Source organism: Hylobates moloch, unplaced genomic scaffold, assembly GCF_009828535.3.
Source record: "Hylobates moloch isolate HMO894 unplaced genomic scaffold, HMol_V3 SCAFFOLD_21, whole genome shotgun sequence".
In the NCBI taxonomy this organism is placed as follows: domain Eukaryota; kingdom Metazoa; phylum Chordata; class Mammalia; order Primates; family Hylobatidae; genus Hylobates; species Hylobates moloch.
The window spans coordinates 30,656,922-30,682,299 of NW_026652296.1; the positions used below are offsets into that span (position 1 = coordinate 30,656,922).

Below are 25,378 nucleotides of genomic sequence, written 5' to 3' on the forward strand. Positions count from 1 at the left end.
TGGTGTTCTCCGGATCCTTTTCAGCCCGAGGCCTGACAGACGCGGGCAGTGATGAGCCCTGTTCTGGAGTGGAAAGAGCACGATAGAGCACCAGGCTAAGAGGCACGAGATCAAGGCGGTAGTCACTTCCATTCTGCAGCTAGCATTTCAACCATATGTAGGTCCTTTCATTTCTCAGCTACCTGGATTCCTTCCCCTAAATTAGGACCTATTATTTACTTGTAGGTAAGCAAGCTACCATAGCTCTTCTGAGTATCTGCCGGGCTGTTTTCTATCGCCTCAGATTGCCTATCTGCTTAGCCTGAGAACAGGTAGATGAAAACTGAACTGATGCCTAGGCCCAGGGTCAGTCTCAGATGGAAGCTGGGCCTGGGTGGGGAGGCTAGCACGCATGGCTCCCTTGGTATTTCTGTCAGTCCCCATGGCAAGCAGTGATTTAGTAAAAGACCCCAGAGTCAGGGAAGCCAACCACCTTGAAACCTTTAGAACATCTCTGCTTTGGAGAAAGACCCAGAGATCAGGCAGAGGTGCAGATTCAATCATTACTCATAACCTTCTTTGAGAGCTGGCAAATGGGAGGAGTGTTAGTCTTTGTTTTGGAATTGGACCATACTTGCAACCAAAAGGACTTAGAGCAGTTTGCTCGTAAAGACATCCTTTATTATAAAAGGAAGTATTTAAAGGATGATAGAGACCATCAGACAGAAGCAGGGAAGGTAGGTAACTTTTAGGACCTTGATGTGAGGAAAAGATAAAATTTAAACAATAAATTTGCCACTTAGATTTTCTAGTAGCAAAGGCCGAAAAGATAGTTGTATACAAAATTCTGTTTTCTGAGAACAAAATTGTGATTCACCCGCAGAATCGGTCATTTCTTTTGTGAGTTTCCTTGCGTCAAGGACACTGAGAACACAGTCATTGTCTTAGGTGTTCTATGGGAGGAAGTGAATAGAGCCTTTAGGAACTTCCTGGTCAAGCTGATGGTGCTTATTTTGGTCTGGGCCACTTCCCTCTTTCCAGTCATGAGTAATCATCAAGCAGCAAGTTGGAATGTTTCAGGTGTATATTTTGTAGAACCCAAAAGATTGGAGCCTTAACAATAAACATCAGCACTAAGTGACCTGTTCCTCCTTTTTTAAATAACAGCTTTATTGAGATATAATTACATACCTGTTTAAAGTATACAATTCAGTGGGTTTAGTATATTCACAGTGTTGCACATCCACCACCATTTCTAATTCCTGAACATTTTCACCACCTCAAAAAGAAACCACACACCCATTGGCATGACTCCCCCCATTCCCTTGCTCCCAGCCCCAGGCAGCCACTAATATCTGTCTCTAAAGATTTTTTTTTTTTTTTCTGGACAGTTCTCATAAATGGAATCAGTATTATGGCCTTTTGTGTCTGGCTTCTTTCATTTCATGTGATGTTTTTAAGATTCATTCACACTGTAGCATGTATCCATGGTATGGATACATCACATTTTGCTTATCCTTTTATCAGTTGATGGACAGTTGGGTTGTTTCTACAAAAAGGCTCTTATGAATAATGCAGCCAAGAACATTTGTATACCAGTTTTTGAGTTTTCAGTTGTTTGAGTTTCAGATGTTTTCAGTTCATTTGGGTATATACCAAGGAGTGGAATTGCTGGTTCACATGGTAGCTCTATATTCTGCTTTGTGAGGAATTGCCAGACTGTTTTCCACAGAAGCTGTACCATTTTACATTTCCACTGGTAATTTATGAGGGTTCCAGTTTCCCCACATCCTCACCAACACTTGTTATTTTTCATGCTTATGGCCATCCTAGTTAGTGTGAAGTAGCATCTCATTGTGGTCTTCTCTTCCATTTTTTAAAAAAGAATTTTGACCTACACCAAGCAACGCAGAGACCAGAGTCAGTCCCCCTTGGGGAGCAGTCTGTGGTTTTGATAATCACCACCTTGGGATGAACATGGCTGGTGAGCTGCAGAGGAGTTGATTTGATTTTTGGGGATGGTTCTAGGCTGGAGTTCTCATGACCTTTTCAGGTCTAATGAGATTCACATCATCACTTTGGTTTGGTTTGAAATTTCTTTGTTTATCCAGTGAACTACGAGTAGAATAAAGATCTAGTTCTAAATTGTCTTTTGGTGGTGAAGTGCCATAGACCATTTCGGACCATTTCTATGATGTACCAGCAGCCCCCACGTCACACCTCCTCTTCCTTGGCTTGTCTCTTCCCCAATTCTTAGAGTTAGCAGTGTTTCTTACTGCATTCATCTCCTCAGTCATAAGCGTCTGTCAACCTCCATTGTGAAGTCATGAGTCTCTTGAGGCTGAAACTCCACGAATGTATTGTGCTTGCAGTGGAGATGGTGTTCCTGTGCTGGATGGTCAGTAGTTGTTGACATGTAGTTAGAAAATAGGTAGCAAGTTCCACGCAGCCTCACTCTTTGGAACCTAGTTTCTCCTATGGCCTCCCTTTCTACGGTTGTTAATAACATTCTATTAATGATCCATGCCTCTCTTCATAGGAGGAATATTAGAATCTGTGGAGCAGTTAGTATTCTTTGTCACCTAAATTTGTCTACTTCTGTACATTTCCAATAAGGTACCACCAGGGCAAGGGAAGATTCCCCACATGTATATCCCCAGCTGTTTCTGTCATAAAACTTGCCTGTGTATAAACCACTGTTGACTTTTTGCACCAAAGGAGATATTCAAGGACAGACATCCAAGTCCCCAGCCCTTTATTGCCCTTGGGACACCACAAGCCACAGATACAGGCAGCTGCTGTGTGGCTCTGGAGTTCCCAATCCCCAGATTGTAGCAATGATCGAGTGATCCTGCTGCTCTCTGGACCTTAACCTTTTTGGTTACAAAAGGTAAATTTCTGTTTACTGCAGCTGAACCCCAGGACTAATGCGTCACTGCATTAACCCCAGGACACATGCACCAAGTCACTGCAGCCGTGCTTGGCCTTGAATCTGTCCTGGAGGGTGGGTCAAAAGGCACGGGTGGCAGGTAGGATGGTAGGCAGTGAGGGGTGGCAAGGCCTAGCTGACTGAGGACAGACCCAGCAACAATGACAGGAGGTTTGAACACCACACAAGTGGCAGTGCCCATGGGAGGTGCAAAGTGGAAGGCCCAGCCCCTGCTTAGAGGAACATGAGGCTGATGGTGCAGTGCAGTAGAGGACACTGGATGGCCATTTGAACAGCTGCGTTCCAGATGAGCCACCTAAGGTGAGTGTTGTGAGAGTCACAGTGGGTTTAGAGGGACAAGGTAGTGAGAGGATACTGCTGACGCATTAGTGCTGGGGTTCAGCTCCAGTAAACAGAAATTTACCTTTTGTAACCAAAAAGGTTAAGGTCCAGAGAGCAGCAGGATCACATGATCATTGCTACAATCTGGGGATTAGGAACTCCAGAGCCACACAGCAGCTGCCTGTATCTGCACCAAAAAGTGGATGTCCTTCACACCGCCATCTGGACACCACTCAGCTAGCTCATCCAAGTTCAAGGCTCAATTGAATGCATCTGGTTGTTGGAATCTACATGGCCTCTCAAATGGTACTGGCATGGAATATTGGGGAAATGTCTTTATTCCCTCTTCCCACCTTTCCTGGAAGGTGCACTGGGACAGAGGTCTAGTGAGCCAATCTTCTGTGTTGTCTACGCCATGGACCATGATATAAATGGGTACCACAGCCTTGCATGCCTGAGCCTAACCATCTCCTGAGATGCTTGCTCTAAGTACACATTAGTACATGCTGGGCCCTAATCTAGATCTCAAGGGAACGGCCTTCAGATCCATTTTTTACAAGTTCCTTTTGTGATTCATATGATCATGCAAGTTTGAGAACTGAGAAGGGAGGGGAAGACCTACATCCTTATTACTCAGACCACCAGCAACAGCAGCATCACCTGGGAATCTGTTACAAATGCAGAATCTCAAGCCCCACCTCAGACATTGAATGAGAATCTGCATTTTAACAAGTTCTCCATGAGATTTGTGTACACTTAAAGTGTGAGAAGCTCACGTGTACTATGTCTTTTTCTTTACATGAATATTGAGTACAAAGAATTGAGCCAGTCCGTCCTCTTGGTTACTGGCACATTATGATTAAGGCATGCAAGGACTCTGAAGTTTTCTTTGATTTTACCCCCAGTATCCACTCCATTCCTTTGCCCCCATGGGTCACTTAGATGTGTTTCATGTATCTTTAAAAATGCAGCACTTTTATAGCATACATTATATCTTCAAATCATAACCATAATGAGGTGTTATCCCCATTTCCTATGCCAGAAAAGGAAGGATTGGAAAGGTCCAGTAATTTGCTCAGGGTCAAGCAGGAGTCTCAGACTCAGTCAGGCGTGGTTACTCACAGCCCTCCCTTTGTCAGTGTGTGGCCTTCCTCATCCACAAAATGAGCATCACCTCTACCTGCAGGATTCTTGTAAGATCCAACCAAATAATGTGTCTTATTAACAGAGAGTTGGGGCTCAGTGGGTGCTTTCTGCAATTTTTACTGAAGTCATCGGTAGATAAGGGTGGGACTCAAGGACAAGAGAGGAACCTTGGAATATCCCCCAGTGCAGGAAAGAAGCATTTATCAGGTGCACACAGTGTGCTAGGCTTCTCCTCATCACATGTAGTACCCCTGACAACCCCAAGGTAAACACAGCTAGTGGCATTAGTTGAGATACTGCACCTACCCCCTGGGGTGGCAGAATCGTGATTGGAAACCAGGTCAGTGCTCTTTTCAGTAGAACTGCTGTACCCAGACCTCACATCCTCTCTAGGTGAGGTGCATGGGTCCCTGGGCAAAACCCATTCCAGAAGCTGGGAAACCACATCAGGACTTGTGTGAGAAAGGAGTGATGCTTCATAATCCCCAGGATGGTCTTAAGGCTCCTCAGTCAGTCCTATTTGCACAGCGTGCCTCATGCTCCTGAGTACTTCCACCTGCAGCCACAGTGCCCAGAGCACCTGGTTAGGAAGAGCATCTGAAACCACCTGCACAACCTCCATTCCACAGAGGAAGAAACAGGCTCAAGAAGCCCGTATGTGATGGGGAGCTCCTAACAGGCTTCCCTGGGCCACAGGAATGGGCTCAGGCTGTCTGCTGGACTCTGTCACCTGGCCCCATGTGCTCACCTCGGCCTTCTGAGTTTAGTAGGATGGCAGCTACTCTTCCCTACTGACAGGTGAAAAAGCTGGTCCACAGCTGTTGACTGACTTTCCCAAGGCCACACAGACCACAAATCCTGACTCCAAGTCCAGGGCATTTCCAGTAAGCACTGTCCAAATCAGTCATAGAGGTGCCTGATGACAAAAATATGAGGGACCCCTTCTTTCCCCCTCCCAGTTCCCGCAGCTAGGCTGAATGTTAAGAGGAAGGTGCCATACAGGTTCAGCACCCTGGTCAGCGCCCAGCCTCCCTAAAGCCGCTGGAGGAGGCCTTTGGAGCCAGGTCAGGTCAGTGTCTGCTGCTTCCTCACCCAGGATGGCCCACTCTTGGGGACAGACAGGCATCCTGAGAGGAAGGGGCCTGGACCTAGGTGTCTTGCCACCCAATACAGAGCCCTGCCCTCTCCCTCTCCTTCAGAAGGAAGCATGGGAGCAATTCTATCCTCTAGGTTTCTTGGTTCCCAGGACAGAAATTTGAGTGAGAAGCATATGAAGAGAGGGATGGCCCAGGGGCCCTTGGCCATGGTGGCCTTGGACAAGTTTGGCTTTACCCATCTGTAAAATGTAGATAAGGATGGACCCACCTCCCCAAGATCCTGCCTATCTGTGAGAGTCCATGACTAAGTGGGCCATGGGCTGGACTGAGTTCAGTGCTCCCCCAACCCACCCTACTCTCCCCCACAGAGCTTCCCAATTTACGTGTAAACCTTGGGCATCAAAGTGACAGCTGATAGCCCAGGTTCGCCCACAAATGTGCTCTGACTGGAGTGCATGTTATTAAATTTGATAAGATGCATGATGGCAGCTATTAAATATGAGTTTTGACTCTGTTCTTTGCCAGTGGTGTGACCTTCGGCAAGTCACTTAACGTGGCTGTGCCAAAGCATCCTCATATGTAAAATGGACGTAGTGATAGGACCCCTCTATAGGATTGTTGTGAGCTTTAAATGATCTAGTCCATGTGAAGACATAGATGAGGGCTTGGCACAGAGAGAACACTATTGTTTAAAAATAGGGTGACAATGTGTGTAATAAGTAACTGGTTCATTGCAGTGTACAAACCTGAAGTGTTTTCTTTTTATTCAGCTGACCTCTATCAAATACTCCTTTCTTATCTCAACGTCTTGGGCCCAGCCAATAACTAACTGGGCACTTTGATTTTCAAACTCAGTCCAGCCCAGCTTAAACTTTCCACCTCCCAAACTTCCAAGAGGTGGTCTCTGGCTTCTTCTGATCTCTTGCTCCTCCAATGTGGTGGGTGAGGGGGAGGAAGGGAGAAAAGTAAAGTCTCTTCACTGGCCATGATGATGAGGATGGTGAGAGGAGATTTTGGTTTCTGTTTATTTGGTTTTTTAGGAAACAGAGTCTCTGTTGCCCAGGCTACAGTGCAGTGGCATGGTCAAAGCTCACTGCAGCCTCAAACTCCTGGCCTCAAGTGATCCTCAAGATGGAGTCTTGCTATGTTGCCCAGGCTGGTCTTGAACTCCTGGCCTTATGTGATCCTTCCACCTCAGCCTCTGGAGTAGCTGAGATTACAGGCACAAGCCACTATGCCCAGCTACAGGTGGTCTTACTCTAATTCATACTAGGTTTTTGGGTTTGGTTTGGTTTGGTTTGATGCTGGGGTTTTCAGTAGACTACATGCATAATTTGGGAGTGGTGGTGAGTGCTTTGTCCTGGACCCTCAGAGAGGAGTGGGGATCTCTGTCCAATCTAAGAGGCTCACAGCCCATCTCTTTGACATAGTGTACTGGGCTGCAGTCACTTGTGTCACCCACAGCTCAGCCTCCTCTCACCTCCTTGCATCAGTGCTTGGAGCCCCAGGAACACTGGGGTCCTTCCCCTACCTAGAAGGGCTTTGGGACACTGGGAGGGGAGATAGGACTGTCCCTCCTCCTCCCTGATCCCCAATACCACCATCCCTTCAAGTCAGCATGGGCTGTTCCCACGAGGGGCTTCCCACTTCAGGAATTCTCTGGTCAGAAATAGACCTCATCTCCATGTTCACAAGCTCTTCTGAGCTCCAGAAGATACATTTCAAGCCCTCTCAAGAATACCCTCCTTACATTTTTCATCTGTTCAGTGCTGTATCTCCAAAACCTAGCACAGAGTGCTCAAATCTTTGTTGAAAGAATGAATAAAGGGTGCTTGGATGGGTAACACTCGGGTGGTCCGCAGGCCCTGCAGCTCAGCCCTGCAGCTGGGAGGCAGGCATCAGTCCCCTTCTTAAGTGATTTATTAAGTCCTGGGCAGGGGGAAGGGTGTGGAGGTCTGGTCCCAGCAAGTGGCATCTCATCGGACACTCCCTTGTCCTCAACCACCATTCTCAGGCAGCAGGATAATCCCTTTCAGCATTCTTTTACCCACACAAAGGTCCAGCAGTCAAGCTGCTCTTGAAAAATCAGGAGTTCTGGTAACCCTGAGCCCATCCACCACAGGGCAACAGCCAGCCAGAGTTGAAGCAGACCTCCCCTTTAATCCTGCCGCTGTCCACAGCCACCTGCTTAGTTTGTTAATGTCACCTGCCAAGCCCTGCAGGCATTTGCACTTGGGTCCCTGCTTTAATCTGATGAGAAAGGGTGGGGACTCTCAGGAGGAGAGTCAGCAGTAGTAACAACTCTTGTGGGTGCCTAACCCCCATGAGTGACTTCAGTAAAATGAAATGTGGACATGAAAAGGAATCAAAAATAGAGGAATAGGGAGAGATTGGAGGAAGGGAAGAAAAATGAGATGGGAGAGAAATGGCTTTGCTGAATGCCCTTGGCCCTAAGTCAGTACTGGCCCAGACACTGAGCCACCCGGGAAGAGGTTGGCATGGAAGCCGCCGCCTTCCTCTGCCCTCCCTGCTCCCCTGGGGCCAGCTTTCCTTCCACTTGCTAACCTCCCCCTCGGCCCAGGAGAGCAGCAGCCGCCACCTTGACCTTGGTGGCTCAGAGTCCAAGTAGGGACAGGTTGTTGAGATGAAGTACCTGGAGCTTGAGGTCATGTCCTCTGGCTGCAGTGGGATCCCTGAGAGAAGGGCTGGGGATACTGGAGTCCACAGTCCCATGGACGGGCCTCCCCAGCGCCAGTGTCACCCCTAAAGTGCATGACATCAGAAGATTCTTCTTGCCACACACATCTGCAAGCGATTATAATGGCCGACAGTCACCTCTCTCCATGTGCTATACACTGTCTCTGAGAACTGATTCTTCATAATAGCCCTGTGACTTCAGTACTGTGGTTGTCCCCAGTCTATAGATGATGAAACACTGAGGCATGCCCTTCAGTATGCCTCATCTCCACACTCCAGCCCAGAATGCAGACCTCCCTCCCACCCCCTGCCACCCCCCTCCCCACCACCACCAATCCCCCTACCCACCACCACCAACCCCCCTACCCCCACCACCACCACAGTGCACGCCAGGCTGTGTAGGCCTCTGAGCCTCTGCTCATGCTGTTCCTCTGCCCTGAGTGCCTTTCCTTCTCTCCACTCTCTCTTCACACTGGATACTGCCTCATTGTTTAAAATTCCCATTAGACACACCCTTCTTTCCTAGAAGAAGGGTGACCCTTTCTGACCCCAGTTCAATCAGATCTCTCCTCCACACACACAGCCCACTGCGCATGCCCATCACAGCAGCAATCACACTGTCCTGTTTCCCCAGACAGCCTGTGACCAACTCAAGGGCAGGGTCTGTGTGTACCCTACAGCGCCTAGCTCAGGGAGGAATGCAGATTGTGTGTGAATGAATGAATGAACGAACACGAATAGCAGACATCAAGCAATTATGGGGTGCCGGGCGCCGTGCTAAGTGCTTTACAGGTATCATGTTATTTTCTGCTCACCACAGCCTTATGGGGAAGGCACTGTTATTAGCATTACCCTTTTACAGATGAGGAAACAGGCTAAGAGGCATTAAACAACAATCAAGCATCCAGGCAGTCAGACTCTCATCTGACTTACAGTCTCATTTGACGGACCATCCTCAGTGGACCTCCTCTGTAAGGGACCCTGCCTCTGACAAGCTCTCTGAGATTTGAGTAGGGAGAAAGCTCAGAATCACTTGGCCCTCTGGGAGGAGGAAGATGGTCATCCTGCAACCCTCTGCACCATTTAGGTGTCCTGGTTCTGTCCATCTGCTCATGGAACAGCTTGATCTAGAAGAGAAATAATGTGGCAAAGAGGGTTTTTGGGCCAAAGACAAGAAGATACCACAGGGCCAGGGTTGTTACTGTCTTTAGCCAGGATCTGGCCATTGGGACGTTGGCTCCCCTCAAAGCGGGCGGGGGGGGGGCGTTGGAAGCTTGAGGAGTCTCTTGGCTAAATCCTACCCATCTTCACTATGCTCTATCCCTAACATATCCAACACCTGACCAGTAGATGCTAACATACCTCCACTGACAAGCAGCTCCTTAACACTCCAGCCCAGATCTCAGCAAGTTTCTCTTTCTCTAGCTGAAATGTACCTCCTGGGGAACATTCTCCAGGAGAGACCAGCAGGCCCAGATGGAGGGCCTCCCTGACTTTGTGAGTGCCTCCTGATAGAACCTGACACAGAACCCCACCTCCTGTGGCTTCTTAATAATGCCTCCCTTCCTGCCTACTCCTGCCCCGTCAAAGCTCTCCAGACACAGAGTACCAAGCTCTCAACTTTGGAAAGCCCTCTGCTTGTGTTCTCTGATCCCCCAGCTTTCAGAGAAGGCAGAGTGGGAAGGTTTCCGATTTTCCTCTGGTAGACCAGAGAGATGGAGTAATTTGCCCAAAGGCCCACAGAGAGAAGGGGTGACCAACAGGACCTAGCTCTCCTGGTTTCCAGCCCAGGACCACACAGTCCCCTCCAGAAATGCCAGGACAGAAACCCTTCTGGACATCTCTCCCCGTCCTGCTAAGGGCAGGGGAAGCAGGAAGAATACAGAGAAACCAGCCTCGTCTGGGGAGGAGAAACTTGATTGTTGCTGTGAGGTTGGCATTCTGGGAACTGCAAGGCCTATGGCTGGTGAAGAAACAGAAAATGTCAATCATCCAGAGAATGTCCTGGCTTGAAGCTGCTTTACAAGATAGGTGTCCTTGGCCTCTGGGCTAGGTCAGACAAGAGAAAGCTCTGTGTGTGTGTGTGTGTGTGTGTGTGTGTGTGTGTGTACGTGCATGCGCATGTGTGTGCTCCTGCACATATGCACATGTGTATGTATAGACAGGTCCATTCAGTGAGGACATTTTAAAGAGAATCCCAGGGAAACTAATGCTTATTCTCAAGGAAGGGAGCAAAAATGGTGGAATCTCAGGCAGCTGGCATTTTGGGCTGGGAGATGCCTGAGGTAAGTGAGTAGATGTGATCATGGATACTGGGGTTCCAAAGGGCCAGGCCTGGGCACTCAAGGTCCTTGGATGGGAAGAATCCGGTTGGTTTATCTCACAGGCCCCTAAACACCCAGCAAATGTCTCCCAGGTTTAGCTGGAACCTGGGTATGTCCCAACAAGGTTGGGGGAGAAGGGTCTTCTGAGGGAGACCCCTCTAACCCTTCCACATAAAGCCCTACCAAGGCCCAGGGAGAGGAAGGCAAATGGATTCCCAAGTTCCCAGCTGCAGGACCCAGTGACAAAATCAGCGCCTTTGAGGCATGTGATCCTTTGCACAACTGATCCTCACCCCTAGAGAGGGCTCCAGGCGTCTGGGAAGGAACCATGGGCCTCCTGGGTCCTGCATATGGCTCTGCAGCACTGGCAGGTATAAGAAGCTTTTGTTACATTTATTCATCCATTCATTCAACAATGAGCACCTACTATGTGCCAAACATGTTTCTAACTCTGGGAGTACAGCAAGAACCAGTTAGACCAAAATTCCGGCTTTCATGGAGCTTGCAATCCAGTAGGGGAGGTCGTGGGTGGGAAAGAGAAGTACAAGGCTCAGCCTGCTGGGTCATAATTAGTGATCAGAGAAAAATAAGGCAGCGAAGGAGAAAAGGGAATGAGGTGGGGTGGGGTACAAATGTAATATGGTGTTCAGCAAAGGCTTCACCGAGGAGGAGATATTTGAATAAAGCCCCTAAGGAGGTGAGGCAGTGGGCCTTGCAGATATTGAGGGGAAGCACTTTCCAGGCAGAGGAAACAGCACGTGTGAAGTCCCTGGGATGCGAGCGTGCCCAGTAAGGTTGAGGAATGGTCAAGAGGCAAGTGTGGCTGGGGTCAGTGAGCAAGGGGGTAAGGGGTGACAGATGAGGTCAGAGAAGCACAGGGTCCCAATTGCTTAGGGCCTTGTAAGCCACTGTGAGGGATGAACCCTGGTTTGGGGGTACCTGAAGCTTATGCAGTCCAGTGGGGCATCCTCAAGATAGATAAACCAATTCAGGGCCTTGGAAGGGGCCTGTGCTAGTGAGAGGCCCAGACACTTAAGCTTTGCCAGTCTTGCTATATATCTGCCACCGGTTGTGGTGAGAATTTTGGCTTTTGCCTGGAGAGGGAGCCATAGGAGAGTTTTGAGCAGAGGAGTGGCCTGACCTGACCACCCTCTGGCCTTCCTCTGGCTGCTGAGTGGTGGATGAACCTGGTGGTGGGGCGGGTAGGAGGGGAGGAGAAGGGGGTAAGAGAGAAAGCCAGAACACCAGTGAGCAACCCTGGACTGGCAGTCACAGCCGAGGGTGGACAGCAATCCGATTCTGAAAGTGGAGCTGACAAGATGCACTGATCTGGGATGTGAGGTGTGATAGAAGAAAGGCAGAAGGGTTGACCACAGTGTTTGAGGCCTAATCCAGCTATCCCCAGTTGAGGTGGGGAAGGAGAGCATCATCATTCCTGGACCTCATACTATGCAGTTCTCCATTTTATCTGTAATCTGCACCACCACCCTGAGGCAGAGCTTTCATTAATCCCACTTCACAGAGAAATCCTGACTCAGAGAGGTGGAGTAACTTGCCCAAGGTCACACAGCCAGTAAGTGGCAGAGCCTGGATTCCAACTTTAGTCTTACCAACTCCAAAATCGGTATCTGTTCTGATGCACCAGGAAAAGCAAGGTTTGGGGCCCTAGGAGCAGGTTAGGTGGGAGAGGCAGTTCCTGGAGGAGAGGCACATTCCAGTAACCACAGAGGCCCCTGGGATGCCTGCAAAAAAGTTCTCAGCATCCTACTCCGTGTTCCTAATTACCTCCTTCTTAAACCTGTTTCTGATCCATCAGCTGGCAGATCTCAGCTGTAATCATGGGGAAATGTTTTTGTCATCTCTTAAGTTTTCTTAATTCACTGACAAGGTAATAACTGCCTCAGTCCATTATACACATTTTCTAAAGGAGTTTCAACATTAGAATGCAAAGCAGGCTTCTCTGGCTTAGAAAAACCTGAGATTCCTGGGATTTAATCATCAAACAGATTTAGCCCCTCAATCTGTTTGATGATTAACATCAAACATTTCATAAGAAAAAAACAAATGGCAGTGTGGCCAGCATGTCCAGGCCACCCAAATATGCCTGATTTCTCCCCTAAATAAACTCATTGCATTTTAACTGATATGAACTGATGGTCCCAGATACATTCACTCAACAGGTTTAGTATCCAAATGAGTCTGCCACCATCACAGTAATCCATATGGCTTGGTTGATATTTTTATTATTATCATTATGGATTGAAAAGCCTTAGCCCATGATTTGGGATGGCCCATCCTCTGTAGTTTACTTAGAACAGCTCATGCCACGTTCTGTGGCTGTGCCTACTTGGAGCCCGGGAGAAAGCGACACAACAGCGGAAGCCTAGGACTTGTGAATCTTTTACCATCTTGGAGCTTTGCTCTTTTCAAACCATACCCCTTCAGTACCACAACAAAAACCTGGGAAGCCAAGCTAAACAACCCTTGTCCCTTCCAGCCTTCCTCTAGCTCTCTGCTCTTGGTAAAAACCTACCAGTAGGAGCAGATATTTGATCTGTCATAGAAGCTGTGACATTATACTCCCAGATGTTCAACTCACTGGACTGAAGGCTCAAGTTACAGCTAATCAGGGCCTCTCTACACTGCAGACCCCATGCCCCCCCACCCTCCCACCCCCAAGAAACAGGATCCTCGGCCCATGTGGCCAACTGAGGTGGAGTAAGTAGGACCTACATTGGGCAGAGGATTCACTAAAATGACTCCTGTAGGGTCTCTACACCAGTGGCTTAGAAGGCATGTGCTCTCTGGATACATATGTAACAAACCTGCACATTGTGCACATGTACCCTAAAACCTAAAGTATAATAATAAAAAAATAAATAAAAAAAAGAAGGCATGTGCTCTCGAAGCCCTCTGGGGCCATTCAGACTGAAGGATGCCTCCCCACAGTCCTCAAACACCTGTATCTCCTTGCCCCAGGGCCTACTTCGTTTCCTTATCAAGAGTTTAAAGAAAGTCTGCAGGAACCTAGAAACATTTCATAAGAAAAAAACAAATGGCAATGTGGCCAGTGTGTCCAGGCCACCCAAATGTGCCTGATTTCTCCCCCAAATAAACTGTGATTTCACTTTACTACTATACGGGGGAGATTAAGGTTACAAATTCAGCATAAAAATTTTTTTTCCTGCTATCCAAATAAAGTCAGGAGCAAGAGACATACTATGGAGGAGAAGGTGATCAAGGCCTGTATCATGCCCACAGAAATACAATAAAGCCCTCACCCTTTCCTGTATAAAAGATCCTTCTTGCCCAGAGAACTGGGTAATATTGTGCACTTGGCTTTGTAAAAATGTGTCACTGCAGGAAATTAGACCCCAAGACCAAAACCAGGCTGTAGCAAACTTTGAACTGAACCCAACCCCACCAGGGAGCTCTTTCCTGAGACCATGAGAGCTGCTGGCTGTGGTGGTCCCTGAGGTCAGGCCAGAAAATGGCAGGGAGAATGATTAGTGCCTGGTGGATGCCTTCCTCCCCTGGAGGGGTGACCGGAGATACAGACTGGGTTCCCATTCCCAGGGAAGAACTAGAGGGACCTGAGGGGTCATCCAGTCCAACCCCCTCACTTGAAGGCAGGGCAACTGAGGTCTGGTGAGGGTAGGATCAGAGTTTAGTCAGTGGGGGTACCGGGGGTCACTCTGGTGCTGACTTCTCCCCTCATCATGAAGCCACCTCCCACCTTAGATGGTCAGGGCTGAAAGGGACCCCTCCACGGCCAATCAACACCCTCACTCAGCCGATAAGGACAGAAGAGGTCCCTCACTCCCCAAGGCATGAGGGAAGAGGATGGGCAACCTTTCAAACAGCTCCCAATCTTGAGAAATGCCAAGAAACCTCATCCTCCAAGAGCAGCGGTTTCCAAACTTTTATATTTTTAGCAGCAGAAGCCATCCTCCAAACAAAACCGTATGCAAAACCTCAGCTACAAAACAGATCAGTGGGCTGCTTGCCCGTGTGGGGCATGGGCTGGGCCCCGAGCTCTCCCTCCAGCACCCAGGACTTCTTCCACAAGGCCCTATGTGAGCTCAGTTTGAAACCCCAGGCCTTGGCAGGGGTCGTGCGGGCAGGAGTGGGGGGTGGACTTTGTAGCACTGGAGCTAAAGCAGCCAGATAAGGTGAGCTAGTTCTTAAGACCTCTGGAGGGTGTGGCTAGTCTCTGAGACCTGGACAACTTCATTCTCCACCAGGGCCTGGCCCCCATCCCCATTGAGCTGTCTCATGCGCAGGTTAATGGAGCCGTAGGTCTTCCTGGAGCCCTTGCCGGGGACGAAGGTCCTCCGGCGGTACAGCTCGCCCTTGCACAGGGAGACCATGAGCAGCACCGACAAGAGCATGCCGCCCACCGTGAGCAGCCCAAGGCCTGCGATGATGCACTTGTCCAGGTGGGAGCCTAGGCGGGCGTAGTACATCTCTAGTCGTTCCATCTCCCGCGCTGTCACTGTGTCTGGATTGACTCGAGCCTCACGGGGGATGGCGTATGCTGTCACCACCAGAAGAATCCCACTCACCAGGAAAACGAGGGCGGAAACAAAGCCATAATCCACTGGGCGGCTCACGGGCTCCAGGGCTGGCCCCTCCTCTGAATGAAGGGACAGATCATCCCGCTGGGATCGGGGCAGTGAGGAGACACCCCCAGGAGGACTGGGTGAGCTGCCCAGTCTCGTGTTCCCAGGGTTCTGGAAATGGGTCTCGTGCTCCTCTGAGGAGAAGCAGGCATTCTCCACACCCTCCCTGGATGGGGCCACTGGGCCCAGCGGAGCTGATCTCCTTGGGGCTTGGGGACCATTGCTCAGTGTCTTCAGTTCCAGACCAGGGGGAGATGCCATTGGGAAGGAGGGCCCCAGCTCATCCCTTGGCCCCTTGGCAGCTGGAAGAGAAAACAGAAAGTCAGTTGAATGTAGCAACCTCTCCCTGTTGTGGAGGACATCATACCAGTCCCCAAGCACATGAAGGTGAGTCAGGCACGATTCCCACTTGGGGGTGTCTGCCAGACAGAGGGGAAGACAGGGAATAAGACAATGACAGAACAGTGCGATCCAGGCCCAGATCTCACTCCACCACCAGCTGGGGTATGGCTGTGGGCAATTCACTAATCCCGTCTGGCTTCAGTTTCCCTACCTATAAAATACTACTACTACTACCCTCTAGTTCGCAAAGCTGGAGTAGGATTGAGATAACCTATACAAAGTACTCAGAACACTGAGTGCTCAGTGTTAGCGATGAGTTCCTATTATAATGGAGGGAATGTAGATAGCGTGAATATCAGGCTCAAATCCCACCTTCACCACCTGAGCTCGGGCAAGTGATGTGACCTCTCCAGATTCGGTCTTCTTCTTATCTGTAAAATGGTAATGAATAAAATGCCTCCCTCATAAGTTTGTTGAGAGGATTTAATAAAATAGTGCATGCAAGACCCTGGCCAGTGCAATCCATGGACCTTGTTGTATGAGGGAAGGATGACAGAGGGGTGGAGGAGGGGGTAGAAATGCAGAAGTTGTTGTGGGAACAGAGGAAGGGAAGTTTCTGGGAGTTGGTGGCATTTGAGCCAGATCTCAGAAGATGAATTGGATATTTCCCAGCAATGGAAGGTGATGAGGGCATTCTGGAAAGGGGAACAGACAGCCTCAGAGGCCAGCTGGGGCCGGCTCACAGAGGACTCTGAAAGCCAGGCCAAGGAGCCCGAGAGCCATGCAGAGCTGAGGAGCTGGAGCAGGAAGTGCTGACATCTGCCTCGGCTTCAGAAGAAAGGAGGACTGATGGGATGGGAGGGGGCAAAGTGGAGGATGGGGGTCCAGCAAGGAAGCCAGCAGGTTGGGGACAGCGTGGCTAAAAGGGCCAAGAGGAAGGGGCAGATGGGAGAGCCGTGACTAGGTCAAAGCCAAATGCCTCTATGTAAACAGAAGGGTGGGGACCTGGACTAGGACCACAGGAGGGGAACCAGGAGGGAGAGGCGAGGAGAGGGACACTCTCTGTGCTGCAAGAGGAGTTACCCCACCCAAGAACCTGAACACACACCTACCCAGACACAGACAGCACATGTGCATTCCCGTTCAAGGATACTGACTTACAGCCCGGGGACCATATTTGGCTGATAGAAGTTTTGCTTTGTTTTCTTCCTGGCCTGTTCATTTGTTGTTGGTGAATTAGTTGCAAATGTATAAAAAGCAAAAGATTTTAGATTTTACATTTTAAATGTTGGATTCCTGGCTTCTCCTGCAAAATGAAAGAATCTGGCCACCTTAGGCCCCCGTTCCCTTGTAACACTCACCTGGAGTTGGCAATCGGTGCTCTTAGGCAGATCGAGCCTCTCCCCGACAGGTCCCACCTCAGCCCCCTTCCCTGCCTGGCATGTGTCATTCCTAATCCACAGCAGAACTGCATCATTCCTTGTATACACTGATGGCCTGAGGGCACATACACTCAGAGCCCTAGGCACACAAGTCCATGGGCTACAGAGATCACCAGGTGCAGAGTGGCTCACATGCTCCAGTGTGTCTACGCACACATACATGCACACACACACGATTCTCTGCATTCTCATGCCGGAGTTTATTCTCCAGTGCACTGTGGTTCATTCTCTGTGTGTGTGTGTGTGTGTGTGTGTGTGTGTGTGTGTGTGTGTTTGTGTTTGTGTGTGTGTGTGTGTAAATATGAGCAAATGAAGTGAGGATGAATGGAATGAACGAATGAATGAAACTCAAAGAGCCTCAGTGCAGGAAGACATGTTTTTCAATCTTTCTGACCTTCTTGTCAATATGGACTAGCATCAGACACCTTCTCTTAGCACATATAGGGCCTTTCATGAGAGTATAAAGCTCTTTTCCCTTTACAACCCATTTCTATCACTACGTCTCTCTTTCCAGAGTCTCAATTTAGTAAATGTTTACAAAGCACCTACTAGCTGTTGAGCCGTGTACCCAACACTTCATGCAGGAGTATCTCATATCACCCTCATCAGCCCCACGATCTGGAATTACTGTCTCCATTTCATAAAACATGGCCAAGATCCCATGGCATGTATGGGAGGGTGGGGGACAGGAGTTGAATGCAGATTCCCTAAGAATTATCACGTACAAACCTGCAAACTCATACCCCTATGCTGGTGGCATCACTCCACCAGCCTTCCCTGGCTCTGCATCCCTCACTCATAGGACTCTTCATTTTATCCAGCTGTTTAACAGCAACCGTGAGCACCTTGAGAGCAGGGATAAGTTTGAATTCCATCTGGGTCTCCAGCCTGCGCCCAGACTGCTTTTACTTTCCAGGGAATAGACAGAAAAAAGAGATGTGTTTGTTGGTTGGCTTTTTACTCTTAGCACCAAAAACATTTTCCTGAGTGCCCAGCCACAAACAGGGACCAGCAGTGGGTGCCACATGGGTGCTCAGAAGTGGCCCCCACCCACACCCTCAGCACCTTCCACCCAACTCAGCTCCTGGAGTGGCCCAGGAACCCCTTCCCCAGACATGACATATTGATGCCTCCACACCCTGGAAGAAATCTGGAGCTCCCAAATTCTGGGAGCAGAGCTCTCCTTCATGCTGCACGAACCCAAAACTTTTTTCTTAGGATGCCACAGTGAGAGGGCAGAGAAAAACGAGGATTCCTCTCACCCAGAGTTAGGACATCTCTCTGTTTCATGCACAGGTTCAGAGATACTCACCAGTTACACAAAGGCCGTGCCCAATTACCCTAACATAAGCAGAAACACACGAACTGACACAGCTGCTCCTGCCCACCATTCACACCCCACGACCCCACCACTTACTCTCTAATTTCATCTGCAGTCGGACAGGTCCTGAAAGGAACACTCCAGTTCCACACTCACTCCCCCAGCAGCTGTTCCCACAGCAGTACCCACAGACACCCAGAAGCCATGTAATGTGACCCTAAGATCTTCGGGCCACACGAGTACCCATACCTGGGAGGGGGCAGGACTGGTCACACGCACGCGCGCGTCCACACACACACACACACACACACACACTTAAGTGCTCCTGGGAGTAAGATCCAAGCCAGATCCACCAAGACCCGCAGGGGCCCAATACCCCACCCACCGCGCGCACTGACACCCGGAGAGAGGGACGCACAGCGGCTGTGGATAAAGCTTCACAAAACCCAATCGATAGACACACGCACGAGTTGTACACAAAGCCTTGGAGCGCGCAGATACGCACACGCAGGTCCACGCTGTTGTACCCAAAGTTGCGCGCAGAAAGCCCCAGCCGGCTGCCCACCGCGCCCGCTCCCGCCGGCCCGCAGTCCACACCCCCTGCTCCTGCCCTTGACCACAGACGCGGGACGGGGCAGGCCGAATCGGACCAGGCGGAGGCCCGGGGAGGCCGGGTCCTCTGGTCGCATGTCCTTCGGCGGGCCGCGAGGTCAGGCTAGCTGTCCTTCGCCGCCACTCCCCGCCCCCGGCCCTCGGCCTCCTGCCGCCCCCAGCAGTTCCCTCTCCGCGTGCGTACCTGTGCCGGGCCTCCCCCCCTGCCTCCCCACGCTGGGGCGAAGGGCGCCCGGCCGCCGGCGGGCGAGGGTGCGTCCTCTCCGGTGCCCGTCCGCCTTCCTGCAGCCGGCGTCCGCCTGCGGGGGTCTCTCCTGAGGCGCAGCCCGGAGGGCGCGGGCCTGGCCGCCACTGCCTCGCCCTCCCGGTCTCCCGCCCCCTTCCTGGCCCGGCCCGGAGCCACTGCCGAGGCGCACGTACCTGCTCGCGCCGTGCGGAGCTGTACGGCGGCGGTGGCGGCCGCTGGGCCGGGGGTGGGGGATCCAGGGACAGAGGGACAGGAGAAGGGGCGGGGGCCCGGGATCGCCGAGCGCCGCGGAGCGAGCTCCGCCCGCGGCCGGCGAGGGCGCCCGGAGAGTTAGCACGGAGAGGGACGGGAAGGCGGGTGATGGGCTGGGGTGAGGGTGCGAGGGCTCCAATCCATCGTCCTCCCCTCCCCTCCAGGCAGATCTGGATCGCCAGCGCCTGGGATTAGGGAATTGGGGCTGCGAGCCCGCGGTCCCCGGGCGTAGGGGCGGGGCGGGCGGGGGGTTGCTGAAGAAGACCCCTCCCCCGCCGCCTGCCTCTCCACACCACTGGAGAGCCCCTATTGCGCCAAGCCCAGGTGCCTCCCCCCTCCTCACCCTCACTCTTCCACTTCCCCTTCCCCCCACCCCACACACAGCCCCCAGGTAGGACCCCAGGTCCTCTCTGAGGTCCTTAGGTCGGGACGGTCTCCTCAGGCGCTTGCGGCTCCATGGCTCAAGGGCGCCACCTGAAGGCCGCAAGAAAGAATCTGACGATCCCCCTCCCCCTTTTCGCTGCATTTTTTTCTCCCCGGGACAGTGGAGTGCTCCGCCCAAGAGGGGTGTTCTCTTGGGGGCATTGCCAATGGCCAAACACACCCTCACCCTCCAAGGCCCAGCTGTGGGGCCTCTTCTGGAGCCCCTCCCTGGGCAGACACCCACTCACCCCAGGGGCCCTCCATCTGGGCTCTCCTTTTGCCTGCACTGTTTGCTCTTATCTCTGACTTTAAGGGTCAGCCTCCTCCATCGGATTGGCAGCTCCTGGAGAACAGGACCCAGTCTGATCGCCTAGAACGACCTAGGTGAGTGTGGGTGAACAGGCTATGAATAGGGGTGACTTTCACTTCTTTCCTCTACAGGGCCTGAGTTAAGATGAGTCCAGTGAAGTGCCTAGAGTACCAAATTCATGGAGACATTTCCTCTTTGGGGAACACACGCCAACCCCAAAGAAAGGTTTGGTCTGAATCGTGCAGGTTCCGGGAAGACACGGTGACCAGCTGAATCGTGTGGTCTCGGGTAGTACCTCTGGCCTCCAAGCCTGTGTCCACTTCTGTCCATGAGGATCGTGAATGTGCAGGCTTCGAGGGCTCTGGGAAGGCCAGCAGAAGTTGGCCATGTGGAAGGACAGGCGAATGAGAGTGTCATGTCCTGCCCCTCGGCCATCTCATGAGCTGAGCCTGACCTGCCCTCCTCCAAAGTTCTGTGCACAGACCTCACCAGCCAGGAGACTGGAAGTCACCCTGGATGATGGGTGCCTGTGCCTTCAAGGCCAGCATAGCCTAGCCGTAGGCAGGTCCACCAGGGCTGGGAAGGCCTCCGTTTCCTCCCAGCCTTGCAGAGGCCTGGCCTGTTGTTAGAGACTTCGAAGGGATGCTAGCCCTGGTACCATACTCCTGTTCAAATCCCAGCCCCACCCCCACAGCTGGGTGCCCTGGTGTAAAGGACTCCCCTCTGGAGCTCGGTTTCCTCCTCTGTGAAACGGATGTAGGAAGTGTTATGGGAATGGGATGAGATACCTCCCTTAAAGCACTCACTGTTCCTTCCCTCAGTCATGCGCTGTCCTACCTCAGCCTTTGCGCTGGCTGTTCCTTCTGCCTGGGACGTTTTCCTTTCTGATATTTCCTGCACTCACCCGCTTCCCTCACTTCCTTCAAGTCTTTACTCAAATGCCACCTTCTCAGAGATGCCATTCCAGGCCATCCTTTCAAAAATAGCAGTGCCCCAGCACTCTTTACTCCCTCACTCCGAATTTTTCTCTATAGCACTTACCAACTGACATTAGTTTCTGTTTGCTTATTGCCACCTCCACTAAAAAATAAGTGCCAAAAGAAGACGGTTTTTGCCTGTTTCCCTCCCTGCAGTATCCCCAGACACTAGAGAAGGGGCTAACACCTAAGACGCTCTGGATAAGTGCTCATTGAATAAAGAACAGAGAAAATGGGCAAATATTATATACTAGTTAGCTAGGTAGACTCCATCCCTACACTCAGGAAGCTCATATTCTAGTGGGAGAAAAGGATAAGTAAATGTAACATTGCAGTTATAGTAAATGCTACCAAATAAAAGTATAGAGTGCAAGCCTCAAACAAGGGTGCCAACCTAGTCTTGAGGAATGGCTTCCTGTAAAAGTGTGGACTGAGCTGAGATTAGAAGGGTGGGTAGAAGGCAACCAGGTAAAGAGGAGAGGAAAGAGAAGTCCAGCAGAGGGCCTAGCATAGGTGAAGACCTTGGGGTAGAAGGAAGTGTGTGATGAGTTTGAGAGTTGAAGGAGACCCGTGTGGTTGCCATGGAGGGCTCGATAAGGAACGTGGTAGGAGACTAGCCTGGGCTTAGCAGGCCAGGTCACTGCGGAGCCTTGCAGGCCAAGGAATTTGGTCTTTATCCTCAGAGCAGTGGAGAGCCTCACTGATGAATATAAGTAAAGGGTTAACAAAACCCTTTCCTCTGTTGCATGAGAATTTGACCTTTGGAAGCTCTGTTTCCTAGAAACAGATAAACATATGTCTGCTATGTTACTAAGCAACATTGCTTCTGATAAAAATGACCCCTGAGGAGGAGGCTAGAATGATCCATGTGGCAACAGATTAGAATTGGAGATACCAGAATGAACTCATGTTTAGCTTAATATAGATGCAGATGATTACATACAGAAAGTTTTATACACACACACACACACACACACACACACGGTCTAGTATACACACATTTATTTCCTTACTGTCAGGCGAGAGGGCCTAGAAGCAATGATACTCCATAGCAACAAGCACACGTAGCACTGAAATCTTGGTTTCTAATACCATTCTCCAATAAAGGGATCCAAGGCTCCTTGGAGAAATTGCTGTTTATAGGACTTGGGCAGGAAACACTACAAGATGAGCCCGGAGCATCTGATAGTGCCAGAAAGTAAAGAAATGCCACACACACACACACACCACACACTCATGCCACACACACACTCTACACACACTACACACACACACTACACAACACACACACTCTACACAAACCTATTACATACATACCACACACACACACTACACAACACACACACTGTACACATACCAACTACACCCACACCACACACACTACACACACGCCACACACAGTCTACAAACACTACACAACACACACTACACACATGCCACACTCACTCTACACACACTACACACACATACTACACAACACACACTCTCTACACATACATACTATACATACACACCACACACACTACACAACACACATACTATACACACACTACACACACCACACACACTACAAACACACACCATACACACAATACACGTCCTACACACATACACCACACACATACACCACACACATACACACCACACACACTACACACACACCACACACAAATACACACAGACCACACACACACACAAATGGTGGGGGTAGGAGCTAACTGAAAGAGCTCCCAATGGCCAAAGCTGGAAAAATTTGAGTGACAAAATAAATGAGGTAATATTGGACTGTAACAAAAAGTATGAAATAAATATCTATGAGTCCATACCGATAAAAATAACCGAACAAACAGGTAGAAAAGATAAATGTCCCATGCAGAATTCCAAATTCTGTATGTAGATAACTCGGTCCTTGAGGAGGGGAACTATAACTCCCCGTTTTGAAAGTGTCAGTTGCACATAATGACTCCCTTTCCAAGAGTGTTTTATGGAAAGCGCTGGAGTGGCGGGGCGGGGCCGGGGGGCGGTGGGAACTTTACAGTGGAGAAGCTGACAAACGTGATGACCTCAGCCAGGTGATGAAAGTCAACTCCAACAGTCAAATCACATCGCTAGTAGGTACCTTGGATATGATGCGGCACAAATGGCACTTTACCTCTGTTGTCTTCCTCCCCAAAACCCATAGCTGCAGTCTAATCATCAGATAAACATCAGACAAATCCCAGTGAAGAAAATTCTACAAAACATCTGACTAGTTCTCCTCAAAGGTCATCAAAACAAGGAAAGTCTGAGAAATTGTCACAAATGATAGGAACCTAAAAAGGCATAACAAGTCAATGTAGTGTGGTACCCTTGATAGAGTACTGGAACAGAAAAAAGAAATTATGCAAAAGCTATGGAAATATAAATAAAGTATGGACTTTCGCTAATAACAGTGTATCAGTATTGGTTAATTGTAACAAATATACTCATGTAAGATGTTAACAGTAGGGGAAAGTGGGTTTGGGGTTGATATCCTTTGGATGTTTGTCTCCTCCAAATCTCATGTTGAAATTTGATCCCCAGTGGTGGACTTGGGGCCTGGTGGGAGATGTTTGAATCATGGGGGTGGATCCCTCATGAATGGCTCTGTGCTGTCCCCACGGTAATAAGTGAGTTCTCACTCTATTCGTTCACTAGAGAACTGATTGTTAAAACAAGAGCCTGGCACCTTCCTCCCCTCTCCCTCTTGCTCCCTCTCTTGCCATGTGATGTCTGCTCCCCTTCTCTTTCTGCCATGATTGGAAGCTTCCTGAAGTCCTCACCAGAATCAGGTGCTAATGCCATCCTTCTTGTACAAGCCCACAAAACCATGAACCAAATATTAATAGACCTATTTTCTTCATAAATTACCCAGCCTGAGATACTCATTTCTTCTCCTTCCCTCCTTCTCCTCCTCCTTCTTCTTGTTCTTTCTTCTTCTTCTTCTTCTCCTTCTCCTTCCTCTTCCTCTTCCTCTTCTCCCACTCCTTCTTCTTCTTCAGAGATGGGGGCCTCATTCTGTCATCCAGGCTGGAGTGCACCAGCACTATCATAGCTCACTGCAGCTTCGAACTCCCAGGCTTAAACGATCCTTCCACCTCAGCCTCCTGAGTAGCTGGGACTAGGTGTGCACAACCAAGCTGGGCTAATTTTTTTCTTTTTTTGGTAGAGACAGGGTCTCACTATGTTGTCCAGACTGGTCTTGAATTCTTGGGCTCAAGCAATTTTCCTCCTCAGTCTCCCAAAGTGCTGGAATTACAGGCATGAGCCACTGTGCTCTGCCTAGGTATTCTTTTATAGCAACACTAAATAGACTAAGACAGCGATATATGGGAACTCTCTGCATCATCTTCCCATTTTTGCTGTAAATCTAAAACTGTTCTAAAAAAAAATATAAGTTGTTGCTGATGATGCTTTTAAACACCCCTGAGAGATAAGTTGCGTCTGGGCTGGAGGGAACTATAAATATCTGGTGGGAAGTCATACTTTTGGTGTCCCGAGCATAGTGATTCATGTCACCGGACAGGTCCAAAGGCATTGGCTCCTGTGGGACATGAAACTTTTAAGCCAGGATCGTTCCTGCACCCACTTGATGGGGATTTCATCTGGCCTCTGAGTGATACTGCTCTGCCGGAAGAAGCAAAGATTCCTGCCAAGAAGAGCATTGCGTGCTGTGCTAGCAAGTGGAAGTTCCTGTGCTATATCCTTCAGAGTAGGTCAATGCCAAGGGTGGCTTATGGTCATCTGCTGAGCCTGAGTGTTTACTTGAACCTAAGAAGACTCCCTTGTGGACATGGCAGTGGGTGATAAGTGGGAGAGTGATGTGAGTAGATTTGCACTGTGAAAACATTCTCCCTCTGGCGACTCCCAGGTGCAAGGGGACAAGAGAGAAAACAGACCACGTGGGAGATTATGATGGTCTTGTTGGCACACAGAAAGTCCTCAGTCAGATAGCTGTAATTATGTATCTGTGGAGATGTGTGATCTGTGAGAGACAGAATGAGGACTTCCTATAGGAACGTTAGGAGCAACACTTAGTCTGCAATGTTCCAAAAGGTAGTGGTATATAACATAATGTTAGGTGTTAAGTAAATAAATACGTTTTGATTATCTGCATAACAAACCACCCAAAACAGCAGCTTAAAAGAAAATTATTATTTATTTTCTCACAGTTTTGCAGTTTGGGCTGCTCTCAGCTGAGACAGCTCAGCTCTCGTCTGTATGGTGTCAGCTGGGGTGGCACAAACAGCTGGGAGCTGGCTCAGACTTGACTGTGTGTCTATGGGCTTGGCTCTCAC

The 25,378-nt window shown here is 49.9% G+C and overlaps 2 protein-coding genes across 7 annotated transcripts in view; one reads left to right on the top strand and one right to left on the bottom strand.

Moving 5' to 3' along the window:
* PSMF1 (proteasome inhibitor subunit 1) overlaps positions 1–2,920 on the top strand; it is a 50,533-nt gene extending 47,613 nt beyond the window's left edge. The window contains exon 8 of the mRNA XM_032143115.2: positions 25–2,920. Within this exon, the coding sequence (XP_031999006.1) occupies positions 25–52 (28 nt within the window). The 3' untranslated portion in view covers positions 53–2,920. The remainder of the gene's footprint in view (positions 1–24) is intronic.
* An 11,431-nt stretch (positions 2,921–14,351) lies between these two features.
* On the bottom strand, positions 14,352–19,975 carry TMEM74B (transmembrane protein 74B). 6 transcript variants are annotated; one of them, XM_058433097.1, is made up of 3 exons: positions 16,840–18,733; positions 15,851–16,692; positions 14,352–15,438 (listed from the first exon to the last, which is right to left on the bottom strand). In XM_058433097.1, exon 3 carries the CDS (start codon positions 15,395–15,397, stop codon positions 14,699–14,701), a length of 699 nt encoding a protein of 232 aa, XP_058289080.1. In that variant the 5' UTR covers positions 15,398–15,438; positions 15,851–16,692; positions 16,840–18,733; the 3' UTR covers positions 14,352–14,698. The 6 variants fall into 6 exon arrangements, with proteins under 6 accessions (XP_058289080.1, XP_031999012.1, XP_031999008.1 ...); XM_032143121.2 differs by having other exon boundaries at positions 15,851–15,909; positions 16,640–18,733; XM_032143117.2 differs by lacking the exons at positions 15,851–16,692; positions 16,840–18,733 and adding an exon at positions 19,038–19,975.
* Between the last annotated feature and the right edge of the window lie 5,403 nt (positions 19,976–25,378).